Genomic DNA, 23,640 nt, shown 5'->3' with positions numbered 1-23,640 from the left:
TCAATGACAGTGGGAAGGAAAGAAGAAGAAGTCACCTGTCTCAAATCAGAGGATCACAGAGGAGCTGAGACTTTTTTAAACTTAGTTTTTGGCTGCATCACGTGGCATATGGGATCTTAGTTCCTAGACCAGGGATCGAACCCATGCCCCCTACATTGGAAGCATGGAGTCTTAACCACTGGACACCCAGGGAAGTTCCAGGATATTTAAATGGCAGCTCTTCACAGGTGTCAGGCCTGTGGACAAATCTCAGGATATAGCTCCAAGTCCTTCCAAAAAGATCTTACCGACTCCCTATACACTCCACCACTCTTAAAGACTAAGGCTTCTATTTTGCATTTTGTTCTATTTATTCAAGCAATCATTTTCCTTTCCTGCTTTGTCCCCTTATAATCAGTTAAGTCTCTCTGACACTTCAGACAGTCTGCTCCTTAGAACCATCTTTCCCTCCAGTGATAGAATGTATTTTGATTAGCCCATGAGTTTATTCATTCACATTCCAAATCTATATATGATAAGGGTTTTGAGTGTTTTCCCCCCTCTCTGCTGGGAAACAGAAAATCATGAACATCAGCACTCTACTCTCCGGTAGGAGGAAATGATGGTGGAGCAGCCCACCCTGGTCTGACCATTTTGCTGTCTGTTCTGTCCAGTTAGATCTAGTGCCAGGAGTCACATGACTGTTGAGCACTTGAAATGCTGCCACTGCAACTGAGAAACTGGTTTTTTTCATCTTACTGGTTTTCCGTTTTTTTAAACATTGAAATTTAAGGAAATTCACTAAAATTAAGGAATTTATTATCTCCTTGGTAGAGATAACAAATAAGCATTTCAAAAATAATTTATATGAAACAACGGTCCTCCTGTATAGCACAGGGCTCTATATTATCCTGGGATTAAACCATAATAGATAAGAATATGAAAAAGAATGTATATATTTGTATACTTGAATCACTTTTCCATACAGCAAAAATGAACACAACATTGTACGTCAAGAAAATAAATTTTTAAAAAATCTACTTGTGTTCTATGGTGCTTAAATACCATTAAGTCCTTCCCCAATTCCCCAAATGAGGTGCTCCTTCAACAGTAAATTTTCTTTTTCCCTTGAGCCAATTACTCCACGTCTGTTACATTTATTAGAAACACTTACAACCTCTCGCTAAATTAGCTTGAGTGTAGAGATACACTGAGATAGACACTTGAAGATACTCCTACCACCTCAATGGTATCTCCAGGAGACCATGGGTTTTCTTTGTTTTGACCACCACAATCTCCTCAGCTTCTAGGATTGAACCAGGTACCAAGGAAGTATTTGCCAAATACTCTGTAAATGAACAGACTGACTCAACCTAAGGCTGTTGCTTGCCAAGTCTCCCTTGGCAATATCAACTTTACCAGGTTTAAAGGACGACATCCCAGTTTTGAATTCACACTTCACCTTGGCTGGGGGTAACTGAATTGATACCAACACACCCCATATGCCACCAACTCAGTATTAGCCCTTTTGTGCTTTTTCCACATACACATTATATGCTTAAAAATTCACCTCGTTTCCTCCACTTAGTTGAATTCAGGCTTCCTTCATTTGCTTTCCTTAATGGTTCAGCAGATAAAGAATCCACCTTCAATGTAGAAAACACAGGAGACATGGGTTCGATTCCTGGGTCAGTAAGATCCCCTGGAGAAGGAAATGGCAACCCACTCCAGTATTCTTGCCTGGGAAATCCCATGGACAGAGGAACCTGGGGGGCTACAGCCTATGGGGTCACAAAGAGTCAGACATGGCTAACAACGCACACCTTACCTTACCTTCCTTCATTTATTCAACACAGTAGAACAACTGAAGTGTATCTGTTAGGTTAACATGAGATTATTCCTCTGTACCAATGCATATATTTAACTGGATGAGGACATTATGCCTTTCCAGTCTCCACATTCATACGATTTCTTATGGTGTATACTTTCAGCCACCGTCTGAGCTAGAAATTTTTGCTCAACCCTTTTCCTCAATGTGTTTGTTTTTTCCTACTAGTTTCCAGTGACATAAAATAAAATGCAATTGACCACTGAAGGCACGACCACATTCACTGAGTTCATAAGGGTCCTCTCCTGGGCCAGGCCCCTGTTGTCTCCAGTGGGTGACCATCGGGTCACAGGCTGTCCCACTAAGACCATGCTCCTGTTAGCCAGGAGCCCACTGATGCCAACTGGCAGCTGAGGGGCCAGAGGAGGCAGGTGCATTGTCACTGTGTTCAGGTTTTTCTCCTGGAGAACGACACTGCTCTGGGGGGACTTCACTGAGGGAGGGAGTTTCTTGACTGAGTGAGTTTTCAGGTGTTTATTGAGGACCGACTTCCCTCTGAATGACTTCCCACACTTGCTGCATCTGTAGGGTTTCTCCCCGGTGTGGATCCTCTGGTGTATCACGAGCTGTGGCTTCTCGATAAAGCCCTTCCCGCAGTGGCTGCATTCAAAGGGCTTCTCTCCCGTGTGAGTCCTCTGGTGCTTGATGAGACCCATTTTCTGGGAAAGCGTCTTCCCACACTCGCCACACACAAAGGGACTCGTGCCAGTGTGAATCCGCTGGTGTGCCATGAGACACGTCTTCTGGGTGAAGCCTTTCCCACACTCAGTGCACGTGTAAGGTTTCTCGCCTGTGTGGATCCGCAGATGGACCACGAGGTTTCCTTTCTGGATGAAGCCCTTGCCACACTCACTGCAAATAAATGGTTTCTCTCCCGTGTGGGTTTTCTGGTGCACGTTGAGCCCTGATTTCTTGAGGAAGGCTTTGCCACATTCGGCGCACTCGTAAGGTTTGTCCCCCATGTGCATCCTCTGGTGCTCAGTGAGCTGGAACTTTCTGAAGAAGGCTTTCCCACAGAGATTACATCGATGGGGCTTCTCTCCTGTGTGAAGATTCTGATGATCAGCGAGCCAAGACTTCTTGACAAATGCTTTCCCACATTCACTGCACACATGAGACTTCTTCATTTGTTTAGTGTGCTGATGCTCCATGAGTTGGGACTTAGTGCTGAGGAGTTCAGGATGAAATGGTTCCCTGTCAGCATGGGGGCAGGATTTCCCATCTGCAGGAGGTTCAGTGGGTCTCTTTATTTCACAGTTTGGACTCTCGGAAAGTAAACTTGAATTTGATGTCACGCTTCTTCCATGTAAGTCAAACACATCATGACTGTGCCTGAACAGAGTTCTGCTCTGATGACCAGAATTGTCCAGTGGGTTCTGTTCAAGCCGTTGTTCTAGTCTTTTCTCCACTCTCTTCTTTTGTAAGTGTTCCAGCAGATGGCCATCAACTTTCCAGACTTCTAGGAAAGAAAAGAAGAATGAATTCCTCTATCTTTTAGATCTGGAATAAAAGTTTTGTGTTTTTTGTTTTTTTTTCCCTTGTAGCATGTGAGATCTTGGGGCTTCCCTGATGGCTCAGTGGTAGAGAACCTGCCTGCAATGCAGGAGACGCCAGTGTGATCCCTGGGTTGGGAATATCTGGAAAAGCAAATGGCAGCTAACTGCAGTATTCTTGCCAGGAGAATCCCATGGACAGAGGGGCCTGGCAGGCTGCAGTCCATGGGGTTGCCAAGAGTCAGTCAGGACTGAGCATCTGATACACACGTGGGATCTTAGTTCCCCAACCAGAGATCAAACCTGCACCTCTGCAGTGGAAGTGCACAGTCCCAACCCATGGACCACCGGGGGAGTCCCAGAATAGAGGTATTTTTTTTACAATACTTCGATGTGAGATGTCTTTTTAGTGATGAGCCTACAGTATGAGTGTAAATAAAACTCTGTGTTTAATTCTTCATATGCTGGGGGGGTGGGGGGAAGAGTCATAATGAATAAAAACAGATTTGATTACTTTCTAAATACTGTAAAATACAAGCAATCTCCTGTGAGCAGGAGACTGCAGGCTGCAGGGCCACCTCATCTACATTGTGACGGATGGACTCATTCAGTCCACAGATCTTGACTGATGTCCACAGTGGACCAGGAATGGTGCTAGTGTTGGGGAGTCACAAACGTACTCCTCAGGTGCACAGAGCCTATGCTATAGTGGGGTCAAACCACTTCACAGGGCAGAGACAGAACACGAAGAAAACAGCTGTAAGCTGTGAAAACTGGTGGGAAGGAGCAATGAAGAGGGAGAGGGGTGGAGGAAATCCAGGCTCAATTTGGAGGAAGATAGGCCTCCCTGTGGATCCAGCACTGGGGTTGCTGGGAGGGGGAATGAAGAAAACGATACAGCGACTTCCCTGGTGGTTTAGCAGTAAGACACTGCACCTCCAGTACAGGGGGCTCAGGTTCAATCCACAGTGTGTTAGTTGCTCAGTCGTGTCCATGACTCTTTGCGACCCCATGGACTGTAGCCCACCAGGTTTCTCTGTCCATAGAATTCTCCAGGCAAGAATACAGGAGTAGGTAGCCATTTCCTTCTCCAGGGGGTCATTCCAGCATCACAAGCAGATTCCTTACCATCTGAGTAAGATCCCATATGTCATATGGCCAAAAAAAATTTTTTAAGGAAAAAAAAAACAGAAAATGACACAGCAGAGAACTGCAACCACATCTAAGTTACATCCTACATCCAAGAAAGCTGCTCCCTTTCCTAAAAGAGGAGCCCCAGCTCGCACTGGTCCATGACACAATTTAATTCCATCACAGCCCTTTTCACCCCCTGGTCATATTATTTATTTTAGATTTTGATTAAACTTATGTCTCATCCTCTTAGAATGAAAGCTCTCAGGCTATTAGTTTTCTCAGCTGCTATAACATCCCAGTTTACAATAGATTATCAAAAACATTCATAGAGGAAGGAATCAAGGAAGCAGTCCCACATATGAAACAGACTGGGAGGTTTAGGAATAAGACAGAAATCTCTGGGAATAAGATGATCTGTCATGACGATCACAGAAAGGAGAATTTTTATGTCATAACAGGGAACATGGTTACCTGGGACTTAATGTTATCAGGATATGAGGGGAAAGAAATGAAAGCCTTCAGGAATACAATGTTAAGGTCTACAACAAATGAGAAGAAAGTTCAAAACTAGTACATACACAAAGGAATTAATTGGAAGTAGGCAAAAGTTAGGGCTTCCCAGGTAGCTTTAGCAGTAAAGAATCCACCTGCCAATTCAGAAGATATAAGTGACGCAGGTTCAATCCTTGGGTTGGGAAGAACCCTGGAGAAGTGAATGGCTAACTCCATCCAGTATCTTGCCTGGGGGAGCATAACATGAGGAGACAGATGGACAGAGCCTCCAATCCCCTCACAGCTGTGGCTCTTCTCTGACTGTCATTTCCACGGCCTGTCACCCTGCTGGTCTCTCACTCACCTGAATGGGTTCGACAATGGATTTCATCATCCATCATCCATGGTTCTCCTTGATCCAACTTGGAGACTACCTCTGGCGTGCTTGCTTGAAAACCTGTTCATGGGAAATGACAGACTATTTAGGCCCAGTGAGTTTGCCTTGGGGTCTGTGAACACGGCAGAATGCTACATGTGAGGCCAAAACAATTTCACAACCTACAGAGTCAAGGCTTTTCTTGCAGAAGAGAGAATACACCCACTTCTCTTGCGCCAGAGAGGACACCGAGCATCACAGACCACTCCAGAGTTTTCAGAAGCTGAGAAAGGAAAGGCCACTGACTGGGGACCTGGTCAGTGACCCAGGGGAGCCGTCCTCACCCACAAACACCAGGTTGCTATAGTTCTCCAGCATCACATCCCTGTACAGGGCCTTCTGAACAGGGGCCAGGAGCTGCCACTCCTCCCACGTGAAGTCCACGGCCACATCGTCAAATGTGAGGGTTTCCTGTAATAAGAGAGGTGTGTAATGATGATGTCATCTTGATGATATGGAAGAAATGTTAAAGGTATTCTGCTCATTTCCACTTTACAGGCTGCACTGAGATATCCAGTAGGGCTTTTATTTTAATGTATCATTAAAGAAGCAAATGCTGAATACAATATTCTCTAATATATGTGTATGTATATACACACATATATATATGACATGAAAAGATATACAAATTTATACTTTATGGAATAATGAAAGTGATTTTTTACGGGTCTCTAAAAATCCATTAGGGAACAAAGAAAAGAATAAAACAAATCAAAAGTCACCTGGGCCTGGATCATTTTCTTCTGTTCTCTGAAAACACCTGGTACCATTGATGTGTCTCGTGGATCTGCTCTCAATTTCTGTTCTGAAACTTGTCTTCAACCAAGCATATGCCAAGAAAATGCTGCTACCAAATCTGTAACTTCTTCCTCCTTCAACTGATTATTTTGCTCCTGGGGACTCAGGACCTTGGGTGGAGGAGAAAATTCAAGCTGAGGGTACATTTTCTCTGGGCTCGGATGCTATCGCTGCTCCTGGGTGCTCACCTTAGCCCAAGACCCACAGCACTGCTGAGTGTCCCTTCGTTTGCTGGCCCAGAAGAGTTTATACCTCTGGCCAAGAAGTCTAAGCTTCTCACTGTGCTGGTGATATATTCTTTTATTCTGTGAACTTGAAGTGGTGTGACAGTCAAAGGAGATGAGGGAATCGAGATCCATCCCAGCAGCAGGCCTCAGGGGCATGAGAACACAAGTGGCTCTGTATACAAAAGGGACCACATGGCAGGAGAGGCGCTGCTTCCTTTAAATCATGTGCACTCAGGGACCTCGTCAAATGTTCTTATATGCCCCGTGAGCACATGCACTCATTTTGAAAACCAATGCACTGGTCAAACCAGAAACGCTTTCTTATAAGCAATAATGGTAATATCTTAGGTGGTTTCAAATACATAAAAATTAAAATACAAAATAATCATACATAATTAAATTTGAAGTGCTCTAAAACTACTATATTGTCCAGAAGAAAGCACAAAAGTACAAATTAACAAGAATTTGACAAACAAAAATTATATGTGGTACATACTCTTCAGTGTCATAATGCACACTAACAATTCTCTTAAAGCACATAGACTGTGGCGCTATCAGAAGAGGGAAATGTAATAACAGAAACTCATACACAACAAGGTGTGATTCTGACACCAATTTGATAACATAGTTCTTTTCTAACACATCAGGAAGCAATTCTATAACACCGGCTGGATGTCCTACACTTCAGCTCAATTCTGCCGCTATGAACCTGAAGATAATATCAATTGCACGAGTTACAGACTCAGTCCTATAAGACTGGCCTCTACCCTCTGCTTCATGGGCAAACACAAGTCCAGGTTGTCACCTGTGCTTCTGAGCAACTGGCCACCAATCCCAGGTTCCAATGACCCCCTCCTTGGGCTGATTAATTTGTTAGAGCAGGGAATTCTCTGGTGGTCCAGTGGTTAGGACTCCATGCTTCTACTGCAGGGGGCATGGGTTTGATCCCTGGTCGGGGGACTATGATCCCACATGCTGTGTGGCACAGCCAAACACAAAACAAACATAAACAAAACCAAGACCAAAAACAAAACAAACAAAAATATGCTAGAACACCTCATAAAACTCAGATAAATATTTTAGGTTCTATATTTATTTATAAAAACATAAATAACTTTATAACTCAGGAACAGGTAGATGGAAGAGGTTCCCAAGACAGGGTATGTGTGGAAGGGCGAGGCATGCGCCCTACAGGAGGATCACTCTCCCTGCATTTCCACATGTTCAAGCCAGAAGCAACTTCACTCTGAAGAACACATCTAAGAAATAACATCCCTCCAAAAATCTGGGTTGAACAAGAGAACACTGTCATGAATTTCCATAGTAACATTATTCATAATAAACCAAAATGTAAACAACACACATTTCATGAATAGTCGGAAAATCATATATTCAAACAACAGAATAATATTGGAAAAGTACAGTCTTTGCTCAGCTTCAAGCTAAAAATGCCTTTTACATTTCTCAAGGACTATAAAACAAAAATAAAGAAGTATATGTGAGAGAATGGTGGCATGAAAACCCCAAAATATTTACTATGTGGATATTTAATATTTGCCTGACCCTGTTACACAGGGGGGGAAAAAAGTACACCTATGTGCAAAAACATGAATGATTCTCACAAATATTGACCCTGACATTAAAAAAAAAAAAAAAAAAAGCATGATGTGGAGAAAACTCTAATTTGAAAAGATACAGACATCCCAATGTTCACAGCAGAACTAAAATATAATAGCCAAGACACAGATGCAACCCAAGTGTCCTTCAAGAGATGAACGGATAAAGAAGATGTGCTGTATAAATATATACAGGTGAAAATAGAAAAAACTAAATAAACTATAATGAGGAATAAATAATTATAACACCATAAAGAAAAATGCGAAAGAAAAAGTTAACATTAGAAAATTGGGCCGATATTTTTCAGCAATATCATTATCAACATGAAGTGATACTTATTTGAAAGAAAAAATGCTCCCCTAGAAACCCCAAAGGACATCTACATACATAGCTGGTTAGAAATGCCCAAGCTCATTTCTTAGTACTAACTCAATCACTAGCAATGGGAACTTGAAATACACGATTGACTAAGACCAGCCAGGACTTCCTAATAAACTGGGATATAGGTGGCCTTGCCAAAGGTCACCTTGCCAGATGATTAAACAAAAAGAAGATTGTTACCAAATAATGTATGCTAATGTTCACGTATGTCAGGGAGGTGAGTAATGGTGCTGTTGCAATATACCGATATTAGGAGGTGAGTGCAGGTGTTGACAAATATTTTCTGCAAAAAAGAACAGACAGATTTTCAAATTTGCAGGCCATAATATCTGTCACGACTATATTCTGCCTTTGCTATGTGAAAGCAGCACAGGCGGTACAAAACAGATTGGCACTGCTGGTTCAGCCTCTCGTCCTGTAGTCAACTCCTCGATTAAAAGCTAAACCAGGTCCTACAGTATAGCACAAGGAACTATATTCAATGTCCTGTCATAAATCATAATGGAAATTAATATCAAGGAGAATGTATATATATATATATAACTGAATCACCTTGCTGTACAGTAGAAATTAACATATCATTGTAAATCAACTATACTTCAGCAAATTTAAAAAGAAAAACACACACAAAAAAAGCTAAAATACAGATGGTTTGGAACTACTGCCCTGTGATGTACAGTCTTCTGCTGCACCAGCAGAAACTGGAACCTCAACGCGACTACCAACACAACCATCCTTGGCGTCCAACTCTTCAACCATCACACACCTCTCTGTACCGGATACTGACTACACTACACACTTCCTTATTAACCCAAAACCTGGGCCAGACGCCCTCATGTGATGATCCAGTCCCCGCCCACCACTGAGCCCCGAATTAAATCCCTAACCTGAATCCAACACTGCGATCGTTGTCACCGACGAGGAAAAGTTAAAATTTTACATAACCTCCTGCTTGTTCTGCCTCTGCTTACTCCTTGCAAAGTTTGGATCACAGGTCACGTAGTCTCAGGAAGTGGGGATTTACAATACTAGGAACTGGAGCTTATCTCACTTACCCTTGTCCTGCTCTTTGCGATTGCCCAGCCCCTGCAATCCTGCTTAATCATGCCTGTCCCTGTAAAGGTCAGGCATCCCCCTCCCGGTCTTGACCGCTGTTCCCGCGCGCGCGAAACCCCTTAGTTTAAACCACCCTATTAGCAGCTGAAGTGACTTGGCAGCTTAGCATTAGCAGCTAATGTTGCCTACTATAGTCCGTCTATAAAAACTCTATAAACCCCTTGTTTATGGCTCAGAGCTTGAAGTGTTAACTCCTCTGGGCCCACCTGCTTAGTAAACCTGAGTTCTCCAACTCAGAGTGCGGTGCTTGGTTTCTCCATTACTGGTTTCTGCAACACATGTACACCTTGCAAGCCGAGTGATCTACAAAACCCCAAGGTCTGACAACTGGAAGAGTATCGATCGCTACACAATCTAATTACACTGATTCACAGGACACGCTCCCAATCCAAACCACAGACAAACTCCACGTCTGGTTCTCCACAACTCCGGTACCCACCTGGTTCCCCTTAAATACAACCACCTCGGCATTTCTACCCTCCCCCTCTGCCCTCTGGCAATAATCTCATGGGTCCAGACGGCACGAAGCCCATCTATCACCCTGGAAGAAAAAATACCACCACTGTAACAACAACAACAAATTCCGGTGACAAAAATTGCATGCTAACCTGCTTTTTCTCAGACTGGCCATCCGCCTAAACAGCGTCGTGCTTCCGTGAACTGCTTTGACCTCCAGAACTGTCTACGGAAGCCGAGGTGGATCTAGGGTGTGCAGGAGCTGAGGCCCCGACTTCCGGTACGTCCTAGAGAAGCAATATGTCTGCGCCCAGCTCACCGCGGCCCCTCGGGAGCAGCCATGTTGGCACATCTGACGTACAGAAAACCCAGGGACGCGTTTGTGCCCCAGAAGCTGGGGGTGCCTGGAGGGTGAGAAGCCACTGAACTTCTCTCATTTCCTGGCACTTCGATTCTTGCAGAAAATAGGTACATTTCCAGTCTCAGGCTTCCCGAGACAAAACTGATGCAGACTAAGGTGCTTTCAAGCCTGCTAGGCAGGGAAGTAAAAGGCCACGGTGTATATTATCCACTTTGTATTAAAAAAAAAAAATCCAAACAGAAAGGTAAGAGTTCAATCGTCCAATTGGCAGCGGAGATGCACTCCCAGAAAGGGAAAACAATACATCTGGTAAATGGATACCACGGAGGGAAATAGTTTGCAGGAAGCTGTTTTTTTAGAACAGAAAACAATTTCCAGGAGCTGTACAGTATGGGGCTGGCCATTAACAGGGCAAAGAGCAGCTGGACTACCCAAGTTGTGACTGGGGGTGGGGGCTGGGGAAAAGGCCGCCAGAAGTGAGGCCATTAATGGTGTGGAGTCGATGGAAAAAGCTCGACTTGAATCCATCCCACCATAATGTGAGCGTGGTGATGGGGACAGTAACCCAAAATTTAGGGCAAAGAACATCAAAATTAAGTATGCCTCAGGCCGTTGTTAAAAATGAGGGGTCCTCAATTGTAGCCCCAGAGGTTCTGGTTTCAGAGCTGGGGGACATGGCTAGGATATTTGCATTAAGTTGCTCAGAGAAGCTGAGGCGGGAAGGCTGTCAAATACAATCACTAGAAACAGTCCTGGAATATTCTCTAGTTACGTATATTAAGTACTAACTCTTAAGTCTTAGTTCAAATTATATCCAGAAAAGCTTGGGATGGGGAACCTCCCTCATTATTACCAAAGCGTCCATGCGTGTGTGCTATCTCGCTTCAGTTGTGTCTGAGTCTGTGCCACCCCCGTGGACTGTACTGTAGCCCACCAGGCTCCTCTGTCCATGGGAGAGAGTGCTTCTATGAATACTAGAGTGGGTTGCTGCTCTCCTCCAAGGGAAATTCCCGATTCAGGGATTGAACCTGGGCCTCCTGCATAGCAGTCGATTTTTTACTGTCTGAGCCACCACGGAATCATGTATATGTATAACTGAATCCTTTGCTCTACACTTGAAACTAACACAGCATTGTAAATCAACCATATTCCAATAAAATTAAAATATTAAAAACAAAATAGAATGGTATTAAGAAGTGGGGCATTAAGAGGCAACTGGGTCCAAAGGGTGGAGCCCTCATGATTGGGAATAGTGCCTTTATAGAAGAGAACCCACCCCTGCTTTGCCCTTTCCCCAACATGAGGATACAGTGGGATGAGCATCTTCTATGAAGCAGGAGCCCTCATTAGATACCAAGTCTGTCTATGGCTGTAATACCCTGAATGTGCTGATCTCATTTGAGCTGAAAAGCTCACAGGATCAGGCCTGCTTAGTACTTGGATGGGAGATACTAAATCTGCAGGCCCCTTAATCTGGGACTTTGTAGCTTCCAGAACTGTTAGAAATGAATTTCTGTTTCTATAAGCTATGCAGGTGATGATCTTCTATTATGTTAACTGGAAGGAACTATGAAAATATCTACTTCGTTTAGTGTATGTATTTACATCCTCTTACTGTTAACAGATTAGCTGATGTACTACTTAAAAATAATAGTTACCTCAAAGCTCTCTCTGGGAGACCATGGGTTTTTTCATGGGCTTAATCACCACTGTAATCTCAGCTACTAGGATGGGACCCAATAAAAAGGGAAGTATTCAACAAATACTCAGTAAATGAATAAAATGACTCAATCTAAGACTCAAGCAAACTGGCTCGATCTAAATCCCTCTGCATAATATAAAATTTCTTAGAGTTTAAGGTAGACATCCCAGTTTTCAGTCAATCCTTCACCTTGCCCTGGAGAAACAGAACCGATATATATATATATACATATCCCATAGCCCACCAAACCAGTATTAGCCCTATTTGTTCACAGGAACCTTCCACATACAAACTGTATGCTTAAAAACTTCACCTACTTATTTCTTCCACTTAGTTGGACTCAGGCTTCCTTCCTTCATTCAACTGACACAACAGAGCAATTGATGTGTTTGTGTTTGGGTTAACATCAGATTATGCCTCAGTATCAATGCATATATTTAACTGGATGAGTATATCATGGGTTCCTGGTCTCAGCATTTATACATTTTCTCTCAGTATAAACTTTTCAGCCACCATTTGACCTAGAAATTTTTGCTCAACGATTTCTAACTTTTACACATAGTATGTCTTGAGTTTTTTTCCTAGGGGTTTTCTGTGACACAAAATAAAACATAATTGACCACCGAAGGCACAACCACGCTCACTGCGTTCTTAAGGGTTCTGTCCTCTGTAGACCCTCTGTCATCTCCTGCGGGTGCACACCTGCCCATGGGTGGTCCCGTTATGATGACGTTCCTATTTGCTAGGAGTTCACCGATGTTGACTGACGGCTGAAGGGCCATGGAAGGCACCTGCACAGCCACCAAGTTAACAAGGTTCTTCTCCCGCATGGCATCACTTGTCTGTGAGGCAGTCTCCTTGATTGCATCTCCAGGTTTCTCTCTTGTGTGTATTTTTTTATGTTTACCAAGGCAAGACATGTAGGCAAAAGCTTTCCCACACTCATTGCAGGTATAAGGCCTCTCTCCCGTGTGAGTCCTTTGATGGACTATGAGCTTTTGCTTTGTAGTGAAGGCTTTCCCACAGTCACTGCATTCAAAGGGTTTCTCTCCTGTGTGAATTCTTTGATGTTTAATGAGACCTGACTTCTGGGAACAGGATTTTCCACACTCACTACACACAAAAGGAGTCTTTCCCGTGTGAAATCTCTGATGGGCAATGAGGCAGGTCTTCTGGATGAAGCCTTTTCCACATTCATTGCATGTGTAAGGTTTCTCACCTGTGTGAATTCGCTGATGTACAATGAGGTTTCCCTTCTGGATGAAGCCCTTTCCACAGTCACTGCAGATATACCGTTTCTCTCCGGTGTGGGTTTTCTGGTGTATATTGAGCCGTGATTTCTTGAGGAAGGCTTTGCCACAATCAGTGCACTGGTAAGGTTTCTCTCCTGTGTGTGTTCTCTGATGTTCAGTGAGCATGAATTTTCTAGAGAATGCTTTGTCACAAAGATTACATTGATGGGGCTTCTCTCCTGTGTGAATTATCTGATGATCAGTGAGCCAGGACTTTTTGATGAAAGCTTTCCCACATTCACCACATACATGAGGCTTCTCTGTTTTTTTAGTTTTCTGATACTCATTGAGTGGGGATTTGGAGCTGATGAGTTTTTGGCTTTGGGGGAATTTAATTTCAGGATGAAACTGTTCACTGTCAGCATGGCGACAGGATTTCTCATCTCCAGTAAGCTCATTGGAGCTCTTTATTTCATAGCTGAGGTTTTGAGAAAGTAAAGTTAAATTTGATTTCATACATTTACCATGTAAGTCAAACACATCATGATGCTGCCTGAGCAGAAAATGAGTTATGCTCTGATGAACAGCATTTTCTAGTGGGTTCTGTTCATGCCATTGTTCTAGTCTCTTCTCCATGCTCTCATTTTGTAAGTACTCCAGCAGGTGGTCATCAAATTTCCAGACTTCTAGGAAAGAGAAGAAAAATGAATTTCCTAAAAATACCTTGATGTGAGGAATCTTTATGGGGATGTTTTCATAAGTGTAAATAAAATTCTATGTTTAATGTTCCCTGCACATTGGAACAGTGCCACATACCAGTCAAAAGGAAAAAGTAGTTAGTGTAAAACACAGGGTTGGATAATTCAGAATGAAAAAGTACAGATTTGAATACCTTCTAAACAATAGCCTTGCAGACATGCAGAGACTGTAAAATACAAGAATGTTCTGTGAGAAAGAGCCCAGAGGTTGCAGGGCACCTTATCCACATTGTGATATGGACTCATCCAGTCCACAGATCCTGACTGCTGACCATGGTGGACCAGGAATGGTGCTAGTGTTGGGGAGTCACAAACACATTCCACAGGTGTACAGAGCCCATGCTATAGCGGGATAAAACCACTTCACGGGGCAGAGACAGAATATGAGGAAAACAGCTACAGGCTGTGAAAACTGGTGGGAAGGAGTGATGGAGAGGGAGAGAGGTGGAGGAAATCTGGCTCAATTTGAAGGAAGACAGGCCTCCCTATGGATCCAGTGTTGTTGTTGGCATGAGGGGAATGAAGAGAATGGCACAGGGACTTCCCTAGCAGTTTAGCCATTAAGCCTCTTTGCTTCCAGTACAGGAAGCTTAGGTTCAATCCCCGGTGTGTTAGTCGCTCAGCTGTGTTCGACTCTTTTGCGACCACATGGACTGGAGCCTGCCAGGTTCCTCTGACCATAGAATTCTCTAGGCCAGAATTCTGGAATGGGTTGCCATTCCCTTCTCCAGGGCATCTTCCCAACCCAGGGATCAAACCCAGGTCTCCCGCATTGCAGGCAGATTCTTTAGCATCTGAGTAAGATTCCACATGTCTTTCGGCAAAAAATTTTTAAAAAGAAGGGGAAAAAAGAAATAAAATGATACAGCAGACAACTGCAAGCACATCTAAGTTACAATCTGCACCTCAGAGAGCTGCTCCCTTTTCTAAAAGAGGAGCCCTGGCTCACACTGGTCCATTATGCAACTTAATTTCATCGCAGCACTTTTCACCACCTAGACATATTATTTATTATAAATTTTGATTAAATTCATGTCTCATCCTCTTAGAACAAAAGCTCTCGGTCTGTTTTTTCAACTGCTGTGTTTGTGTACGTGTTAGTTGCTCAGTTGTATTCAACTCTTTGCAATCTCACGGACTGCAGCCCAGCAAGCTCCTCTGTCCATGGAATTTCCCAGTGGGTTGGAGTGGGCTGCCATTTCCTTCTCCAGGGGTCTTTCCAACCCAGGGATTGAACCTGGGTCTACTACCTTGCAGGTGAATTCTTTCCTGTCTGAGTGGCTCAGACTGCTGTAATGTTCCAGTTTACACTTCACTATCAAAAAATTCATAGAGGAAGGAATCAAGGAAGCTAGCTATTCCATGTATAGAACAGACTGGGAGGTTTAGGAAGATGAAAATCTCTGTGTGAATAAGATGATCTGTCATAATGATCACGGAAAAGAGAATTTTTTTGTCCTGAAAGGGAATGTGGTTACCTGGTACTTAATTTTATCAGGATACCAGGGGAAAGAAATTAAAGCTTTCAGGAAGTGAATGTGATGGTAAGGTCTACAACAAATGAGAAGAAATTTCAAAACTAGTAAATACACAAAGGAATTAACTGGAAGTAGGCAAGAATTATGATCGAGTTGAGGCTGGAACTAAGAATGCAGGATGTTAAAATAATTTTCTAGTTAAAAATTCACCCTGAACAGCTGAGCCCTTTAAAGAGGAGAGCTCTGCAAGGGGGCACAGTGGATGTAAAGTCTGACTAGCCAGGATGGAGGCTGCACAGGAGTAAGGGAGAAGCTAACTTGTAGGGTTTCCTGGGAGGGAAGATGATCCACAACCAGATAGTTACTAGGAACTAAGGAGAGTTGCCATCAAGATGAGGAAATCGTACAGAACCAAGTCTGTGCTGGATCACACTGGGGAGGTATCAACTTGGGAGTTTTCTCCAGTGAGCCAAAGGAATTTGTTAGCTTATTAGAAAGAAGAAAACTTGGAAGATCAAGAGATCATTGAGTAAGAGGGAAAGCAAAACATTAGTAAAACCTTAGAGCGGAGAGAAGGCCCAGTGAAGACCAGTTTACTTTGGGGCCAGCATCCAATGGGATGGTTGTGAGAAAGGAAATCAATATGAACAGTGGAGCAGGAAGGGGCAGTAGACGGCAGCAGACAGAGAGGAATTCAAAGTTTTCTCTGTGGAGGGCTTCACTGGTAGTTCAGTGGTAAAGAAACTGCCTGCCAATGCAGGAGACACAAGTTTGATCCCTGATCCGGGAAAACCCGACATGCTGGGGAGCAACAAAGCCCGTGGGCCACAACTATCAAGCCTGTCCTCTAGCACCTGGGAACTGCAACAACTGAAGCTCTTGAGCTCTAGAGCCCGTGCTCCACAAGAGAAGCCGCTGCAATGAGAAGCCTCTGCACCAAAACTAGGGAGTAGCGCCCCTTCACCGCAACTAGAGAAAAGCCAGCATGCAGCAACGAAGACAAAGCACAGCCAAAAACAAACATTTTTAGAAAAAGTCTTCTCTGTGGCGAGAGGTCCTGGAAGGGGGAATTTCATAGAAAATGAGGTGGAAGAGTATGGAGAAGGAAAAGATATGAAAATGGTAGGAAAAAGAACACTAGGCAAACAAAAATCAAGATGGCAGTAAAATAAAGAAACAGATCCCAGAAGACACAGAATATTTCCTAAAAAGGGATACATTCTTCTCTAAACTCCTACAATACTTTGGCCACCTGATGCAAAGAACTGACTCATTTAAAAAGATCCTGATGCTGGGAAAGACTGAAGGTGGGAGGAGAAGGGGATGACAGAGGATGAGATGGTTGGATGGCATCACCGACTCAATGGACATGAGTTTGAGTGAACTCCGGGAGTTGGTGATGGACAGGGAGGCCTGGCGTGCTGCCATCCATGGGGTCACAAAGAGTCGGACATGACTGAGTGACTGAACTGAACTGAAACTCCTACAAAGAAAAGTTCTCTGATACTGGGAGAGAAATGCAGGGAGGCACTGTTCACCCATCCTCCAACCCCCTCGCAGCTGTGGCTCTTCTCTGACAGGGTCATTTCCACAGCCTGTCCCCCTGGTGGTCTCTCACTCACCTGAACGGGTTTGACAGTGGATTTCATCATCCATCATCCATGGTTCTCCTTGATCCAATTTGGAGAGTACCTCTGGTGTGCTTGCTTGAAAACCTGTTCATGGGAAATGACAGACTATTTAGGCCCAGTGAGTTTGCCTTGGGGTCTGTGAAGACAGCAGAACGCTACATGTCACAACCTACAGAGTCAAGGCTTTTCTCACAGGAGAAGAGAGAATACACCCACTTCTCTTGGGCCAGAGAGGACACTGAGCATCACAGATGCTCCAGAGCTTTCAGAAGCTGAGAAAGGAAAGGCCACTGACTGGGGACCTGGTCAGTGACCCAGGGGAGCCGTCCTCACCCACAAACACCAGGTTGCTATAGTTCTCCAGCATCACATCCCTGTACAGGGCCTTCTGAACAGGGGCCAGGAGCTGCCACTCCTCCCACGTGAAGTCCACGGCCACATCGTCAAATGTGAGGGTTTCCTGTAATAAGAGAGGTGTGTAATGATGATGTCATCTTGATGATATGGAAGAAATGTTAAAAGTGTTCTGCTCATTTCCACTTTACAGGCTGCACTGAGATATCCAGTAGGGCTTTTATTTTAATGTATCATTAAAGAAGCAAATGCCTAATACAACATTCTCTAATTGTGTAGTTAGTCATCCATTCATTTATCCAATTGGAACTTTCTATAGTATGTAGAACTAAATCTTCTTGTTAAACTAGAAACACTACATTCTCACATATATATGTGTGTATATATATAACAGGAAAAGATATACAAATTTATACTTTATAGAATAACGAAAATGATTTTTTACAGGTTTCTACAAACCCACTGGGGAACAAAGGAAAGAATAAAACAAACCAGAAGTCACCTGGGCTTGGATCATTTTCCTCTGTTCTCTGAAAACACTGTCGATGTATCTCGTGGATCTGCTCTCAATTTCTGTTCTGAAACTTGTCTTCAACCAAGCATATCCCCAGAAAATGCTGCTACCAAATCCTATAACTTCTTCCTCTTTTGACTGATTCTTTTGCTCCTGGGGACTCAGGACCTTGGGTGGAGGAGAAAATTCAAGCTGAGGGTACATTTCCTCTGGGCCCAGAGGATATTGCTACTCCTGGGTGCTCAGCTTAACCCAATGCCCACAGCATTGCCGAGTGTCCCTTTACTGGTAGCCCCAGAATATTTTATGCTTCTGGCCAAAAAAGCCTAAGCTTCTGTGACGGAGGTAGTGTTCTCTTGTTCCACAAACTTTAAGTGGGATGACTGTCAAACGAGATGAGGAGCAAGAGATTCACCCAGCAGCAGGCCTCGGGAGCAGGAGAATCGCAGGCACTGCAGTTATACAGAAGGGCCCACGTGGGAGGATAGGCACTGCGCGCTGTTTTCTCTAAACCATGTGCGGTCAGGGACCTACTCAGACATTTTTATACATCCCGTGACTACACACACTTAATTTTGAAAACCACCATGCTGCTCAAAGCAGAAATGCTTTGTTATAAAAAATACTGGTAATATCTTAGAAGGTTTTAAATACATAAGAAATTAAAATACAAAATAATCGTATATAAATGAAGTTGAAGTGCTCTAAGACTACGTTGTCAGAAGAAAGTATAAAAGTACTAATTAACATAAGAATTTGACAAACAAAAATTATATGTCATACGTACTCTCCAGTGTCATAATGAACACTAACAACTTTCTTAAAACACAGTTTGTGGTGCTATCAGAACAGGGATATGTAATAACAAGAAACTCATCCACAACAAGGTGCGATTCTGACACCAATTTGATACGCAGTTCTTTTTCTAACACATCAGGAAACAATTCTACAACACCAGCTGGATGTCCTACACTTCAACTCAATTCCGCCACTATGTACCTGGAGATATCATAGTTCATGAGTTAAAGGTTCAGTCCTATGAGACTGGCCTCTACCCTCTGCTTCAAGGGCAAACACAAGTCCAGTTTGTCACCTGTGCTTCTAAGCAACTGGCCACAGAGCGCAGGGTCCAATGACCCCCTCCTTGGGTTGATTCATTTGCTAGAGGAGGGAATTCTGTGGAGGTCCAGTGGCTAGGACTCTGTGCTTCTACTGCAGGGGGTGTGGGTTCCATCCCTGGTCAGGAAACTAAGATCCCACATGCTGTGTGGCACAGCCAAAAACAAAACAAAACAAAACAAAACCAAGACCAAAAACAAAACAAACAAAAAATATGCTAGAACAGCTCCCGAACTCAGAGAAACATTTTAGGTATTATATTTACTTACAAAAAGATGTAACTCAGGAACAGGCAGATGGAAGAGGTGCCTGCCCAGGACAGGGTAAGTGTGGAAGGGCGAGGAGTGCCTCCTACAGGAGGGTCACTCTCCCTGCATCTCCACATGTTCACCAAGCCAGAAGCAACTTCACTCTGAAGAATACATCTAAGAAATACATCCCTCCAAAAATCTGGGGCCTCCCTCCAAAAATATGGGTTAAACCAGAGGACACTGTCATGAATCTCCATAGTAACATTATTCATAATGAACCGAAATGCAAGCAACACAAATTTCATAAGTAGTCGGAAAATCATATAGTCAAACAATAGAATGCTATGGAAAAACAACAGTCTTTGCTCAGCTTTCATGCTAAGAATACCTTTTACATCTTTCAAGGATAATAAAACAAAAATAAAGACTTATACATGAGAGAATGGTGGCATACAAACCACAAAATATTTGCTATGTGGATATTTATATATTTGCATAATCCTGTTACACGGCGGGGGTGGAGAGGGAGTACATCTATGTGCAAGAACATAACTGAGTCTCACAAATATTGAGCCTGACATTAAAAAAAAGTGCATGATGTGGAGAAAACTCTAATTTGAAAAGCTTTAGGCATCCCAATGTTCATAGCAGAACTACTTACAATAGCCAAGACACAGATGCAACCCAAGTGTCCATCAATAGATGAACAGATAAGGAAGATGTGGTATAAAAATATATACAGTTGAAGACAGGCAAAACTATAATAATGATGAGGAATGAATAATTACAACACCATAAAGAAAACCTGAAAGAATAAGTTAACATTAGAAAACTGGGCCAAAATTTTTCAACAATATCATTATCAACATGAGAAAAGAGATCCAAGGCCTTACTTCTTTAAAAGAAAAAAATGCTTCTCTAGAAACCCCAAAGCACATTTCTACATACATAGCTGGTTAGAACCGCCCCATATACATAAGCTCTTTTCTTAGTACTAACTCAATCACTAGCAATAGGAACTCAAACCACATGATTGACTAAGACCAGTCAGGACTTCCCAATAAATTGGGATATGGATGACCTTGCCAGAAGGCACCTTGCCAGATAATTAAGCAAAATGAAGATTCTGTTAGCAAAGAACAAAGTTTTCACGTATGTCAGGGAGGTAAGTAACGGTGTGTGTTAGTTGCTCAGTCGTGTCCTACTTTTTGCATCCCAGGGACTGTAGGCTGCGAGGCTCCTCTGTCCATGGAATTCTCCTGGCAAGAATACTGGAGCAGGTTGCCATTTCCTTCTCCAAAGTAATGGTGCTGTTGCACTATATCGTTATTAGGAGGTGACTGCAAGTGTTGACCAATATTTTCTGCAAAAAGTACACACGGATTTTCAAATTTGCAAGCCAAAATGTCTCTGTCACGATATACTCTATTTTTGCAGTGCAAAAGCCGCACAGACAATATAAGACAGATTGGCATTGCTGACTCAGTCTCTCCTTCTATAGACAACTTCTGGATTAAAAGCTAAACACCAGGATAACCAAGGTCCTACAGTATATCACAGGGAGCTATATTCAATGTCCTGTCATAAATCATAATGAAAAAGAATATTAAAGAGAATGTGTATATATATCTGAATCACCTTGCTATACAGTAGAAATTTACAATTATGTAAACCAATTATACTTCAATAAATTTAAAAAGAAAACACACGTACACAAAAGATAAAATATATATGGTTTGGAACTATTGCCCTGGGATGTACGGTCTTCTGTCGCTTCTTTATGAACCCGAAACCTGGTACAGACATCCTCATGAGATGACCCAGGCACACCCCGCCATCACTGAGCCCCGAATTAAATCCCCAATCTGAATCGGACACTGCGATCGTCGTCAATGCCACCTGTACACCATGCAATCGGAGTGATCCACAGAACCCCAAGCCTTGAAAACTGGAAGAAGAGCACTGATCTCTACAGAATCTAATCATACTGACCCCCAGGACACCCCCAACGCAAACCACAGACAAACTCCGCGTCTGGTTCCCAAATCCAGTACCCACCTGGTTCCCCTTACATATAACCACCTCGGCACTTCTGCCGTATGCCTCTGCCCTCTGGAGATAATCCCAGGGGTCCAGACAGCACCAAGTCCACGTATCACCCTGGGCGAAACAATACCACTACTGTGACGACAAAAAAAAAGGGGGGGGGGTGGAATCCAGGGACAAAAATCACACACTAAACAGGTTTTCCCCAGACCGACGGGAACCTAAACGCCCTCCTACTTCGGTGAACTGCTTTGAAGTCTAGACCTGTCTACGGATGCCGAGGTGGATCTGAGCTGTCACTGGAGCCGACGAACCAACTTCCGTTACGTCCTAGACAGGCAATATGTCTGCGCCCAGATCACAACCCCCCCCCCCCCCCGCCCCCCACCGGCCAAGGGAGCGGCCATGTTGGCACATCTGACGTACGGAAAGCCCAGGGATGGATTTGGAGGCCAGGAGCTGGGATGGCCTGGAGGGTGAGGAGCCACTAAAATTCTCTCATTTTCTCACATTTCGACTCTTGCAGAAAATAGGTACGTTTTCAGTCTCAAGCTTCATGAGGCAAAAATAATGCCGGCTAAGGTGCTTTCAGCGGAGAAGGCAATGGCACCCCACTCCAGTACTCTTGCTTGGAAAATCCCATGGACGGAGGAGCCTGTTAGGCTGCAATCCATGGGGTCGCTAAGAGTCAGTCGACTGAGCGACTTCACTTTCACTTTTCACTTTCATGCATTGGAGAAGGAAATGGCAGCCCACTCCAGTGTTCTTGTTTGGAGAATCCCAGGGAGGGGGAGCCTGGTGGGCTGCCGTCTATGGGGTCGCACAGAGTCGGAAATGACTGAAGTGACTTAGCATAGCAAGGTGCTTTCAGAAGGCTAGTCATGGAAGTAAATATGGCCTCGGCATATATTATCCGTATTTTGTATAAATTGTAAAAATTATATACAATTATATACAATATACAATTTGTATAAATTATATATGTAAATTGTATAAATTTTTTTATAAATCCATATTTTTATACTTTGCATAAAAAAAAAATTACAGAGAGGTAGGAGTTCACTGGTTGGCTTGGCAGTGAAGAACACACTCCCAGAAAGGGAAAAGAAAATACATTGGGTAAACGGACTCCAAGGAGAGCTTCCGGAGGGAAAATAGCTTGCAGGAAGCTGATTTTAAGAAGAGAAAAAAGATTTCCAGAAACTGCTACAGTATGGGGCTGGCCATTAACGAGGGAAAAGAGTGGCAGGGGCTACCCACGTTGTGACTGGGGGTTGGGGCTCAGGAAAAGGCCACCAGGAGTGAGGCCATTAATGGTGTGGAGTCAATGGGAAAAGCTCAACCTGAATCCATCCTGCCATAACAGAAGGGTGGTGATGGGGACAGTAACCCAAGATTTACGGCAAAGAATGTGAAAATTAAGTGTGAATCAGGCTGTTGTGACACCAGGCCATGGTTAAAAGAAACAGTCCTGGAATATTCTCTAGTTACCAATATTATGATGGGGGACTTCCTTTAGTACTTCAGTGTTGACTCAAATCGTATCCAGAAAAGCTTGGGGTGGAGAGCCTTCCCTATTATTATTAAAGCATGCATATGTGTGCTAAGTCACTTCAGTGGAGTCCCACTCCTTGCGATCCTATGGACTTTAGATCTCCAGGCTCCTCTGTCCATGGGATTCTCCATGCAAGAATACTGGAGTGGGTTGCTTTGCTCTCCTCCAGGAGATTTTCCCCACCCAGGGATTTAACTGGAGTTTCATGTCTCCTGCCGGAGAAGGCAATGGCACCCCACTCCAGTACTCTTGCCTGGAAAATCCCATGGACAGAGGAGCCTGGTAGGCTACTGTCCATGGGGTCGCTAAGAGTCAGACACGACTGAGCGACTTCACTTTCACTTTTCACTTTCATGCATTGGAAAAGGAAATGGCAACCCACTCCAGTGTTCTTGCTTGGAGAATCCCAGGGACGGGGGAGCCTGGTGGGCTGCCGGCTATGGGGTCACACAGAGTAGGACACGACTGAAGCGACTTAGCAGCAGCAGCAGCATGTCTCCTGTATTGGCAGGTGGGTTCTTTACCACTAGCTCAACCTGGAGCTTCCCTGATAGCTCAGTTGGTTAAGCATCCACCTGCAATGCAAGAGACCCCGGTTCCCTTCCTGGGTCGGGAAGATCCC

At 43.7% G+C, this 23,640-nt stretch overlaps 1 protein-coding gene across 1 annotated transcript; it reads right to left on the bottom strand.

Moving 5' to 3' along the window:
- Nucleotides 1-356: 356 nt before the first annotated feature.
- Nucleotides 357-21,751, bottom strand: LOC102397010. The gene is made up of 11 exons (XM_045163225.1): nucleotides 21,476-21,751; nucleotides 20,623-20,780; nucleotides 18,036-18,215; nucleotides 17,513-17,639; nucleotides 17,171-17,263; nucleotides 12,664-13,998; nucleotides 10,337-10,421; nucleotides 6,145-6,238; nucleotides 5,707-5,833; nucleotides 5,351-5,443; nucleotides 357-3,326 (listed from the first exon to the last, which is right to left on the bottom strand). The coding sequence occupies exons 2-11, from the start codon at nucleotides 20,665-20,667 to the stop codon at nucleotides 2,032-2,034; spliced, it is 3,474 nt and encodes a 1,157-aa protein (XP_045019160.1). The 5' UTR covers nucleotides 20,668-20,780; nucleotides 21,476-21,751; the 3' UTR covers nucleotides 357-2,031.
- Nucleotides 21,752-23,640: the final 1,889 nt, after the last annotated feature.

This window comes from Bubalus bubalis, chromosome 18 (assembly GCF_019923935.1).
Source record: "Bubalus bubalis isolate 160015118507 breed Murrah chromosome 18, NDDB_SH_1, whole genome shotgun sequence".
In the NCBI taxonomy this organism is placed as follows: Eukaryota; Metazoa; Chordata; class Mammalia; order Artiodactyla; family Bovidae; genus Bubalus; species Bubalus bubalis.
This window is presented reverse-complemented; position numbering and strand designations above follow the sequence as displayed.